At 43.1% G+C, this 12,563-nt stretch overlaps 1 protein-coding gene across 1 annotated transcript in view; it reads left to right on the plus strand.

Annotated features, from left to right (window-relative positions):
* LOC103777644 (SLIT-ROBO Rho GTPase-activating protein 2C-like) overlaps positions 1-12,322 on the plus strand; it is a gene marked incomplete at its 3' end in the record, with an annotated part of 81,212 nt that extends 68,890 nt beyond the window's left edge. The window contains 5 exon segments of the mRNA XM_008945203.1: positions 4,253-4,337; positions 7,146-7,173; positions 9,039-9,069; positions 10,671-10,731; positions 12,203-12,322. Coding sequence (XP_008943451.1) covers positions 4,253-4,337; positions 7,146-7,173; positions 9,039-9,069; positions 10,671-10,731; positions 12,203-12,322 — 325 coding nt within the window.
* Positions 12,323-12,563: the final 241 nt, after the last annotated feature.

Consider the following 12,563-nt stretch of genomic DNA (forward strand, 5'->3'; position numbering starts at 1 on the left):
TAGGTTTTAAAAACAGGTGCTTTGATTTCTCTACAAATATATTTGGATACCTTTGTTGAGGCAAACTGTCTGTGGATAAATGGTGTGAAATTTGATTTCTTCTGCATCTAAAACGGAATTGTCTGAGAATGAACTTAATAGCCTGTAAATATCAGTTTTCAAAACTAACACAAGCTGAAAGAATGTTTAGCTCTTTCATTTTTTTGTTATCATCTTACAGTTTCAGCTCACATAAGCTTTTAATCGAGTCGATATGTTTTTACAAGATGCTAAGAGCTTTTTATATTGAATTTCGTACCAGACTATATGCTTTTGCCTAAATTAGATTTATGTTAAACTATTGAATTCACTTCCATTTTAAAAATAGTTCAAAACAGCAGATGAAAATGGTACCTCTTACCCTGGTTACTTTGTCATTCCTTTGGGTATTTGTTGCTATGCTTAATGCCCTTTGCACTGCTCTTACAAGAATGGTTTTGCTTGTTAAAACTCTGAGGCTTCTGTACAAATGACAGTGCTGGCAGGGTGGCTTCTGTCAGGTCTTGACTTAGAAAAATTGAAAAAACTTTGTAGAATGTGAAACGGGTTATTGAGAAACGCGGGTGGAGAAACTGATTCAATTAAGACGGGATTGATGACCCTGCCCAGGGTTATAAAACTGGAAAAATGATTTTTTTAATTGACTTTGTAAGCATTCCCTCTCTAGAGAGGGACTGTGGTTAAGTTCAAATGGGAGACTGAGCCTGGGACTTCGTTTGGATGTTATGTTTTGTCCCAGCAAACAGAGGTGAAACCTCCCATGTGCTGTGCAACGTGCATAAAATAACTACCAACAGAAGGAAGCTGTTCATGGAGACCCTCTTGAACCTGCCTCATCAGATGCTTGATTGATCTGCTATTGACCAGATTTATAAATGTCCTTTATAAGGATTTCAAGCTTTGAATCTATAAGGAGCAGTTTTTTCAGTGAATTAAAAAATGCTCAGAGGAGTGTTGATGAGCTTGAGGGCAGAGCTGGGCAGTAGGGACCAGACATTCTTTGTGTAGAGAGTTAAAACCAAAGTGTGGTGCAGGACAGAGATTTAAATCTCTCGTACCTTCTGGTGTGCTAAATGCAGAGGGATTTGAACTGAAAGGAGAACGCTGATTTGAAAGAATATTCCATGTTGCTATGTAAATGAAGCTGCAAATTGCATGTACCATCTTGCTAGCTGGACAGAGCTCTTGGGTAAATGTAGTGATGCCACTGTGGGAATTTAATTGAAGGAATATATATGTGTGTGTAGTATCTCTGCTGCCATAAGCTGTATTTCCACTGGAGGCACATCCCTGCACACTGGTGCTGAGATGGCTCTTGTTAGGGCTGTGACAGGAGGTTTCTCTTCAGTATAGGAGCTTAAAATTCCCTGTGTCAGTGAAAAGCCCAGGAATGAGCTTTGCCTTAGCCCTGAGCCAGTGCAGGTGACTCAAGCAGGGAAGCAGCAGTGGCTGCAGGGAGCTGAAATCCAGGGATGTGACCTGGGTGCTGGCTGTGGGTACCAGCCCAGGGAGTACCAGCCCAGTGGGTACCACTCCTGCCTCCCGAGCCAGCAGAACCCAGTGAGCTGAGGAGGATGCCTGACATTGTGCTGCTGGTTGTAATACAGCTGGCACTCCACCCTACCTGAGGGGTGAAAAGGGGAATGAATGGTTTCATTCTTTTCACCTGTAAAACGGGATCATTTTAGTTCTTAGTAGAAATATTTTTTTCCTCTTAAAAAAAAAAAAACAAACCACCCTGGTACAATGCTCATCCTGTGCAGTGCTTTAAAAATTAATGTGGATTTATTATTACCAAACCCTTAAGACACGGGTGAGACTTCTGCAGAGCTGCACTGCTGATCAGTCCTGGGGGACCGTGGTGCTGGTTGTGTCCCTGTGCCCCGAGTGGGTCTGGGGCACCCACACCCTCCATCCAGCACCTGCTGTGAAGCCATTCCTGGGGCAGGGAAGCTGCTGAGCTCCCCAGACTGGGGACAGCTAAGGGATGTGGGACAGTGGAAGAAACTGTATTTCTCTCTAGCCTCCAAAGCACAGTCCCTCCTGTCCCTGGAGGCAGGAAGACACGGTCCCGTTCGCCTCTCGCTTCATCACGTGCCACCTCACGACGGGGCAAACCCTGCAGGGAGCTGGGGCTCAGAGAGGGTCTCCAAGTGGTGTGATGGGGAGGAGAAGGGAGGTGCCAAATTCTCACCGTCTCTGCATTCAGTGATCACCTCTGAAATTTCACAATAACGTGACTTGAGGATGTTTCTGCTGCTTTGTGGCTGACTGTACTTAGTCTGACTCCAGCTGTGCTCTGCCAGCAATGAAATCCTTCAGAGGTCTCCTGTAGTTTGACTTCTTTGGGGTTTTTTTGGGCTGTTTTTATTAAGCCAGAAATCAAATGCTAATGGATCTTTGTCATTCATCGAAAGAAGCCTGAAGCCTTATTTTGAAATGGATTATTTTTTTCATAAGCGTGCTTGAAACAGGCAGAGTACAGAATGTGAGGCATGAGGAAACAGAAAGAAGACATGAAAGACTCTGCTGGATAGGAACCTTCTCTTTTCCTTCTTTAAACCAACCCCTGGTACCCATCTGTGGGCAGGTGATGTTCTCAAAGTGACCACCACAAATGGATCTTCTTGAAGTGCCAGGACTGTCCCTGCTCTGCCCCATGCTGAACCTCAGCTGCCCATGGGCTGAGCTGAAGTTTTTCTGTCTGCCTCAAAGGGCAGCTCAGCTCCCTTCCAAATCAAGTTGATTTGCTGAATTTTAAGCTTCTGATTGAGCTGTTTGGCACTGAGCCTTCTAGCCCTTCTCTCTCTTCACCTGATCATGACTTTGAGACAGGGAGCACCTCCCAGAACCAGATTTATCCTCAAACCTCACTTCAAATTCTCCACTTATTTTTGCAGCTTATACTCTTCATGTTTTCTTCTGTCCAAATTTGATGCAAAAATTCAACTGATGGAGCAAAGTACATAGGGCTTGGAGAGCAGATTCTATGGGGAAATTCCAAAAAATATGGTTAATAATTTTTTTTCCTACAGCAATCACTCTTCTAAAACAACAACAAAAATACTGAAGGAATTTGAAGGAAGGAGGAAGTGCTGAAAGTCTCCAAAGGGACTTAATTCTTGTGACATTTTTCTTCCAGTGTTGTCAATCCTGACAGTTTGCCCTCTACCCTCAGTCCTGCCTCAGTATATATGTAGAGATGTATAGATTGCTTCTTTTGGGGCTTTACATCTTGCACGGAGGCTGCTGTTGTTACAACCTGCATGGGACAACCTAAAATACTGTTTTTCACCTTAAGGATTTCTAGTCTTAATTTGTCACTACTAGATCAGAGCTGGAAGAATGTGCATAAAATTGGGGGAAGCTGAAGACAAGAACTGGAACATTTAGTTACTAAATGAGAACCCTTTCTTTGTGTTCATTTTCCTAGCTGAATTCTGTAAATCTCTCATGATTGTAAAGAGTGGCCTGTGCTATTTGAGGAGTTATGTGCTATTTGTGTATTTTTGAGTGTAAACATGTCCTCATTATAATGTAGACAGCTACTGTACAGCAGAGTATATGTGCTGCAGCATGGCGAAGATAAATAATGCTGTTCTAAACCTCAAGATGAGAGATGAAAGAGCTGTTAAAAAAAAAATAGTATTTGCAGAGCTGTGAAAAACCAGAAAGGAGCAGGGAAAACGCCTGTGTGGCTGTGTAATATTTCTCTGAGGGAACAAATCCAAACTCAAATAATATCTTTATTTGTTTTGTCCCGTGCCCCCCTCTGCAACCCTGTGTATCATCCAGCGTGGAGGCAGACACACTATTCGACAAGTAAAGTGGGGTGAGAGAGGTTAAGTGAGAGAATAAGCACAGTAGCAGCCTTTTAGTTGGTTAAAACAGATTGCTCATTCAGCTGCTCGTGAGGCGTAGGGAAGCATTTCCATTTCCCCCTGCCTGCAGAGGAGGTGCCTGACAGCTTCTCAGATGGCTTCAGAGATGCCAAAACGTTCAGCTGGTCCTGCAGTGGAACAGGAGAAGTGGCACTGCAGATACCTGTGGACCAAGGTTGAGGTTTGCCTGGGAATGTGAAGCAGGAGGGCTTAGTTCATCCTGAGCACCATAAATTTCAGTGTCGTTCAGTACCTCAGAATCCAGTAACCTAAAGATGCAATTGAAGAAATAACTTGTCGACTTCTGATCTTGCTTTTTTCCACCTTCACAGAAAATGAAGGAGTATCTGGAAGGCAGGAACCTAATAACAAAGCTCCAAGCCAAACACGACCTCCTTCAGAAGACCCTGGGAGAAAGTGAGTCTGGGGCCTGCTCCTCATTGCTTATTAGCCAGGCACTTAATTAATTAGTCAGCTGACCGAGCGTGACGGTCCTGGATGACTGATGCAAAGTGGACACACTTCATGTTTTATGAATTTATTTTTCTGATCTGCAGGGTGGCAAAGCCAAATGACCCTCATGGCTGCTTGATGAATGGTGAAGGCAAAATGCTTAATGAGTCGCTAATGGGCAGCACTGATTGGTTAAAATGAAGCATGTACCCACTCGTTCATCCTGCCCCCTCCCCGTGCACACACGATCTGCTTCTCACTTAATGCTCTGTGTGGGGGTAAAACCTTCTGATTTACAGCTCACTGATGAGTTGGGAACTGTTGCCTTGTTAGCCTGGTCAGAAGTTTCATTTGCATGATAGTTTAGGGGCTTCTCACCTCCCTGGGTTCAATCCAGACCAAATTATGTGAGCACAGGCTTTTATTAGGAGAATAATAAACAAATTTCAGAGCATTTAAAATATGTTGCCTATCTAGAGGGCATTAGTCAAGGGGCAGCAGCCAGAACTGAATGTGCATTTGCTATTCGTGTCAGAACAAAGGGAGATTTCTTTCCCTTCATGGTATGGGCAAATCCTGTTGGCCAAACACGCTTAAACTATGCATCCAAGTTTCCATAGAAACCTGTCTGCCTCGTATTTGCAGAGGAGAAGGTTTTAACAGTCTAAATGTCAGGTCAAAACATGGCTCGACTCCTTCCTGGGTTTATGTGCTGGAGCAGGGCTCGTGTTTTGAGACGTAACTTAACTGCACTCCCCACAGTTTATGGTGTGCAAATCTTCTGAATGAAAACTTAAACAGCATGTGGTCTTTGAAGTGCTTTGCTTTCAGTTTAAAAATGCACTATAAAAATCAAATACTTATTGCTGTGGTCATTAAGAGTTTCATCTTTAGCAGACCCAAACAACTAGAAGGTAAGGAAAGGATGTTGCCATCGGTTTGGGCTTTATTGCTTGAAGTTGCTCATCTCTTCAGCTGTCCTGTAGCAAGGGTGGGTGAAGCCAAAAGATCTCTGTCCTTAGGGTATTTTTTTTCTGTCTCTAAATGTCTCCAAATGACACCCATGGTGCCCCTGTGACTAATCACATTCCTGGATCATAGCTGACCTCTGCATACCAAGACCTATTTCCTCTTAACCTGCTTGCCCGTTGAACCCATCTCAAGCTGTGATGGGGGGAAGGAAGAGGAAATGAAATGTGATTTCTGTATTACTATGTAGATTTAAAGGCTGCTTCTGCTTTCTTGTGGTTGCTTTGCAAACCAGAGCTTTCTTAGCCACTCTGTGAAGGGACCCAGTGTGTGTCAGGGTGAGCTCCAGCAGCTTCGTGAAAAAAATCCCTTCTGTCATCTGTGAGACCAAAAGGAGATGAGAAAGGGAGGTACATTTTGTCTCCAAAACCACATTAGCAGGTTAATGGTACAAACTGGGGACCGTGCCTAGACTCATCCATAAAATGTCACTTAATTGGGAAGTGGGCAAATAAAATTCCTTTCACAAGTCCCCCGAGCACGGTTCGAAGCTTTGCTGAAAAACACTGCGTGTCTTCAGGCCCTGGGAAGTGCAGGGGTTGGTTACAATTTGCCCCATCCTCAGGTGACATTTATTAGTCCTCTTGCAAATTGCCTTAATCTAAAGATGACAAGAGGCCCTGGAAAGTGCAGGGGTTGGCTACAATTTCTATTCTTCTTTGCCCCATCCTCAGGTGACATTTATTAGTCCTCTTGCAAATTGCCTTAATCTAAAGATGACAAGTTCCAGTAATAAAAATAGCAGCAAGTCTTCCTATCTACAAGTAATTATGTCCCTGCCTACTGTACACATTTGTCACCCTAATGTAGGAGCCCCTTGATGTTGCCACAGCCATGTAATTTATATATATGAATATTCTATGATGGGAATGGGACAGATGGCTGGAAATTCTGCTTCAGAATAACATTTTCATGTAAATTATGCACTGTTTTGGCTTTACGTGGGGAGAGGAAAGTGGCTATCGAGATGTGTTCAGCTAATTGTCAGCCATCAGCAATTAGACATTTCCCTCCTTCATTCTTCCACCTCCCCAGGAGCAGGAAGATGACTGTAGGGAAGGTGGGTTTTCAATGCCTGTAAATCAGTAGGGTGTCACTGATGATGATGTGTGCCAGGAGAAGGTCTGGCCTCTACAATTCCCAGAGGCACCCACTAGTTTTCTGTCCCTTCCTCGGCGTTGTGCTGTTCCACAGTGACGCCTGCATTAGCTTCCCTGCAAACTCAGTGCAAGTTAATGGAATGGTTTTATAAATGTGTTTGTGGAAAATATCATTAAATGTCTGTCTCCCAAAAATAGCTTCATGCCAGCACATTCAGTCTGTGGGCTAACAAATCTGTGAATGTTTTCAGTCTCACTGAGTGGCTTTATAAAGTACAATCTCTCGCCCCACCAGTGCCCCCGGGGAGGGGGAAGGAGGGGAGAGGTTGACAAGCCCAGTTTTTTTGGCAGCAGAAGTCAACAATTAGAATGCACAGTTTTCAGAAACAATGCTTTCCAAAGAAAGAGTCCTCAGGCAGCCCGAGCCCTTCGCTGCATTCCCTGGCTGGCAGGGGTGGGCTTTGGTGGCCTCCCTGGCAGCGTTCCTGGGGGAGCAGCCACTGTCCTGCTCCCCACAGCCTCCCCCTCCCTCTCCAAGGGTTTCTTTTCTTCCATCTCCTTCCAAAATTGGCTTGAAAAAGCCATTGCAAAGTGTTTTCCCATTCCTCTCTCCTAACACCATATTTCTTTGTCTTCTTCACAGGTCAACGGACCGACTGCTCCCTTGCCAGGTAGGTGTGGCTCAGGGGATCATTTTTTAAGGGGAATCTGATGCAAATCAGTCACTGCCATTCTAGATCAGTCACCAGACTCATTTAGCTAACACATAAGCAAATTTCTGCTAGTTAATACAGCTTTAAATAGCATCCCTCTTACCTACATCAGTGCAAGGTGGTGGCTCAGCGTATAGAAGTGTGTAGTAGCCTCTGGCTAGCTGATTAATGACTGTACCTTGTGCTGTAGTGCCTGTTAAACACCTCTCCGTGGTTGTTGCTGCCCTGTGCAGCCCCTGCAGCTGGGACCATACACCTGCTGGCAGAGCTGCCTGTTGCAACAGGCTGGGAGACTGAGTGGGGTTAAAAATAACCAAAAGAGGGGGGAAAAAATATATATATATGGAAGTCTTGCACCACTTCTTGCCCAGTGCATTTAATCCAGGTCAGGAAGGGGATGGGCAAGTGTGAGAAACTGCTGAATCTGGTGCTGTCACTCAGAGAAGTGTTCTTCAAAGGAAGGTTTTTATGGGCTTTGTTTTGTATCTTTGTGTCTCTGGGGTTTTCCTGCGTGGTTGTGGTTGGTGTCCAAGGCTGAGGAGCATCAGCTGGAAAATTCTTCATCCTCTTGATGCCCTCTGCTCTGCTGTGGGACTGGATCGCAGCAGTGGAGAGGTGGCAGAGAATAAACTTTTCATTTATAATTAGGACCCATCAAAGAACCATAACTAAGCTTCTCCTGATGGGGTTTTTTGTAAAACATAATAAATCACCACCTCCAAATTGATGGATTCGAGGGGAGCTGGAGTAGGGGCTGTGCATCATCCTGCCCTCCTAACAAAAGCAAGGTGATTGCTACTGATCTGGAGTCATTACTACTTTTCACATTCCTTACAGCAAAGCAAAGCTGACAGGTCCTAATTAGAGCCTGACATCTGTAATAATAAAATATTATTCATCACGAAACAACTTTAAATATCAAAGAATCGTTGCTGCTAATAGTTTAAAATAGACCTTATTGTCTGTGACAGCCCATGGAATCTGATTTTTTTTTCTTTTTTCATTCAGTGTTTTTTGAGTTTTATAAAAGGAATTTCCCCTGAATTAACACATTGTACAGTCTTCTTAAAAATCACACTCCTAATCACCTTATTTATAATTCAGCAGCCATCTGCCCTAGCAGAGTATTGGCTTGAGGCATACATTAGGGTCTCTCTGCTATTATCTCTCATGCTTCGTTTTTATAACAAACTATAGGAATTTTAAACCCCAGTAATAAATTTAGAGGGGGTTAATCCTGGCAAAGCAAGACCTTTCCCCTGTTTTTCAGCAATTAATGTCTACCAACATCAATAAACGAGACCTTCACACTTTATACTGAAAAGGCTTAGCCTGGGTGCTGGTGTTTGAGGGGGTTGTGTTATTGATTTCTGTGAATCCTTATCAGAAATGATAAGAGACCCCCCCCAGTGGCAGCTGCTCGTGGCACAGGAGGACCCAGGGCTCCCACCTGCTTCTCCCCTTGGCCAAGAACAGCCGTGTGCAATTTATAACCAACTTCACCTTCAACAAGGAGCCCTACAGGACAGATTTCCATATGGTTGGAATTAAAATGTCAAGGGTAATCTTCTGTCAAAGCATTGGACTCCCTGGTGTCTATTTTGGGTTTTTTAGTGATTTAAAGTCACTTTAAAATCTTTCTGAAGTTGGTAAATTGGATGAGACTAAGTCGTTCTGATTGACTTCTTTATCTGGCCCCTTCCCTCCTCCAAGATACGTGTGGTTTGGAATGTGGAAGGAGCAAAATGATGATGGTAGAGGATTATCTTGACTTTTCTGTTTGTTTTTCCCTCCTGCACCACGGGTGGTTCTGATCCCCTCAGCGGCAGGCGCAGCTCCACCATAAGGAAGCAGGTAATGAACATTTCCTTAAGGAACAGCCCTTGTGTGTAGAGGGGGATAGATGGAAAACAGGGAAGTGGTTTTATCCTTCCCTCCCTCTCTCCCGTGGACCTTTTCAGTCCTGTCCAAGTGGAACTGGTATCTGCTCGTTCAGCCACTGAAATCAATAAAACACAGATTCACAGCCTTGATACGTTTTCTTTGACAAAACTTAAAAATCATTTTATTCTGTGTTTTGACAGAGCTGGAACCAGAAATGCCAAGCAGCCTTGAGCTGTCTGGGCTGTCATGGTTTATGGGTTTCATTTTCATTTGTTTCTTTGTCCCCTTTCCCTTTATTTTTCACTGGTATCCCACTGCAGTGCTATTAAACCAGCAACTGCTCGCTTGCTGTTCCTTCTCTTAATAAAGGCTTACAGCAGAGATGCTTTGTTTCCCTGGCTGTGGTGGATAATCCGTTACTTTTTAGTACCTTATGAGCTAAAATGTGTTCCTTTGAGATAGAGAAAACCCCAAAAATTTCTTCTTGATACTGTATAGAGAAAATTTGGCTTGGAATTTAGTTTTGTACAGTCTATCTTGGGGTGCTGCTTTGTAGTTTTTAGGCTTTCTGTATAATTGGAAATTAAATAAGAGCAAATTGTGGGTTTGTACAGAGTTAAACCTTTCTGATTTTCTGAGCTTAATTGTTATTCTTTTATTTATGCTCTAAAACTGTTCCTTTTCTGTGCTGCAAATGAAATGTGTGTGTCTTGGTTGCCATTTTCACAAGTAGGTTTTGAGGTGTCTCAGGAGCATATTGTGACTCGAAGCTCTGATTTGGAAACCTAAATGAAAAGCTAATCTGTGCAAACCCTGAATCCACAGCTCCCAGTAACCTGCATGAAATCACTTCCATGCACTTATAATGGGGCTTTTTGATTGTGACCTAACAGTTTAAAGCATAACTGCTTTGGAGAGTTTTCATCTCTGCTGGGGCCCCAGAATATCTGCTCCTCTGTCAGCCCAACTCCAAAGTCTGGGGGGGTTGTAATGTTGTTTGGATGATTATTAATAAAATATGCCTCCAGGGGCCAGCTGAGTGGCAGAGTGGCTTCTGAAGTGTTCTTAATTGGCTGGTGATGTTCTGTGCAGCTTATAGAAAACTAGCTCTAACTGGCTGTGGCTAATTAGTAGAGAAATTATTGTCACTCTATGACCAAGTTCACATTTCAATAAAAGAAAAAAACCCACAAAGCCTAAACAGGTTAGGAAAAGGGTTGGACTGGTTTTTTTTTAATTTTTTTTTAAGACTGCCATCTTTTGGAATTGATTGAAGTGTGGAACTGTAGCATCCTAAGCCAATGAGCATTTTGATGTAAATCAGAGGCATTGCTGTCCAAAACTACTGTGAAAAAGGCTTTACATAAACAGAAGCTTGGAAGTTTTAATCACACCATAATTTTGGAAGTGTGGAATACTTCTGCTCTGTGTGGAAGCAGAGCATGGCAGAGGAAGGCACAACTTTGCTTTCCATTCTTTTTTCTTTTTTTCTTGTGTTTTCTTTTTTTCTCCTCCACTTTTACCATCCCCCCACTTTCTGACTGCTCCTGTTTCAATTTCTCTTTGCCCAGGATTCCTCACAAGCCATTCCCCTGGTCGTGGAGAGCTGCATACGATTCATCAGCAGACATGGTGAGTTCATGGACAAAAGGTATCCTCTGCTGTTTAAATCATGAACAATGGTTTAGAAGCCTCCAAAAAACTGTTCAGAGCAGCTCAGGACACGGTGCTTGTGCAAAGGAACCCTGGAGACTGAAGCATAGAGAAAGCAGCAACTTTTGGGCTGTATTGCTGGTATTGTGTGTGTGATCACTTCCAAATACTGACCTTGCAAATGTTGCCTCAGTGATATGATTTATGTCTTGTTTCAAAGGTTAACTTCACAGCCTTGAATGCTGCAAAAGATTTTTATATGTTTGTTGTAATTTGTTTTCATTTTTAATTGATATCATTTGTTAGTAGCATGTGAGGCAGCTGTTAGTTAACATATGTAGAAGGAGGTTGAATTTATCTTCATTAACCAAGGCACAGCCAGATAGTAGATCCTGTTTAATTTTCTTTGCTTAATTACCATTTTAGAAACTATAATCTAGAGCCCCATTCTCATCATCACTTGGAAGAACCAAGTGCTATAATCCTTCATTAGGGCCAAATTTGGACGTTTGCTGGAAAAATGACAGCAACCACATTGCAAAGCAAATGGACACACAACAAACTGGGAGAGTTCATTGTTCAGACTCATGCTCCTGGCTCAGCTTGGCTCCCCAACAGAAAGATTTTCCAACAGATTCAGCTGGTTTGAGACCATGACATCAGGTCATGGTGTTGAAGGTGCAGCTTGGAGTCAGGAGGGTTGTGCTCTCCTACCACAAACCCCTGGTAGGCAGAAGAAAGGACAAACCACCTGCCTGACAGGCTGTCAGGGAGCACAGCAAAGACATTGCCACAGTGCTTGGCTCAGAAAGTCTGCACTTCAAAGGCTTTGAGTGAGCTGATTTCCCTGTGTGAGGCATCTACTTGCTTCATTAGTTGATTTGTAATGGTTGTTGCTCATCTTACACCAACCAAAAGGGTTCTGCTGCTCCTCTCTTGGAACATTCACCTCCTTGGTAGTTGGTTTGGATGATGTTGCTGATGCTGGAATGTTTTGAAGGCTGTCCTGAAGCCCTAGACAGCAGGTCCTGCTGGGGTAATTAAATGCTTCCGTTTCAATGGGCTGATTTGCTCTGGGCCTTTGTGGTGTTGCTTTTGCAAAATAAACTGCTTCCTTGTGTAAGTAGCCATATTTTACTCCTGGCTGGTAGATTGTTAGTTTATGGCTTTCTCTGGGTTGTAAAATCCCGTGGGGATCCTTCAGGGTAAAAGATAACACGTGTGGCTGTTACAGACCAGTTATTCTGTCAGCTTGTGAGGAAGGGTTAATATTTTTTCTCTGTGTGCTGAGTTGTTTTTACATATTCTGGACATAGAAGGCAAAGATGGCTTTTTAAAGAGCAGACTTTTGCCTGTGTTGCTCACATCTCCTTTATCACACGTGCTGTAGCTGCTGAGGGTGCCAGCTTATCTTATCTCATCACTAGCAACATCTCTTACTGTCTTACAGGTTTGCAGCATGAAGGGATATTCAGAGTGTCTGGGTCACAAGTTGAAGTGAATGACATAAAAAATGCATTTGAGAGAGGTAAGGAAGATCCATTCCAGTACTTAGAAATTATTGCCCAGTGTATGGATTTGTTTAAATGCTCTGAAATGGCCTGTGCTGAATGCAACTTGCTGTATTTTGTTCCTTTGATTTTTGCATTTCCTCAATGGAGTCTAGCCCAAACACTTCCCTAGTGCTCATTAACCTTGAATACTCAGTTGTTTGGGATTGTGCTTTATATCTTGTGAGTGTCTGTATAATAAATATTCTGATTAAATCTTTTCACATCTCTGATAGCTTATTGATTATTTGTAGCACTAAA

This window comes from Merops nubicus, unplaced genomic scaffold, assembly GCF_000691845.1.
Source record: "Merops nubicus isolate BGI_N331 unplaced genomic scaffold, ASM69184v1 scaffold16208, whole genome shotgun sequence".
NCBI classification, from domain to species: domain Eukaryota; kingdom Metazoa; phylum Chordata; class Aves; order Coraciiformes; family Meropidae; genus Merops; species Merops nubicus.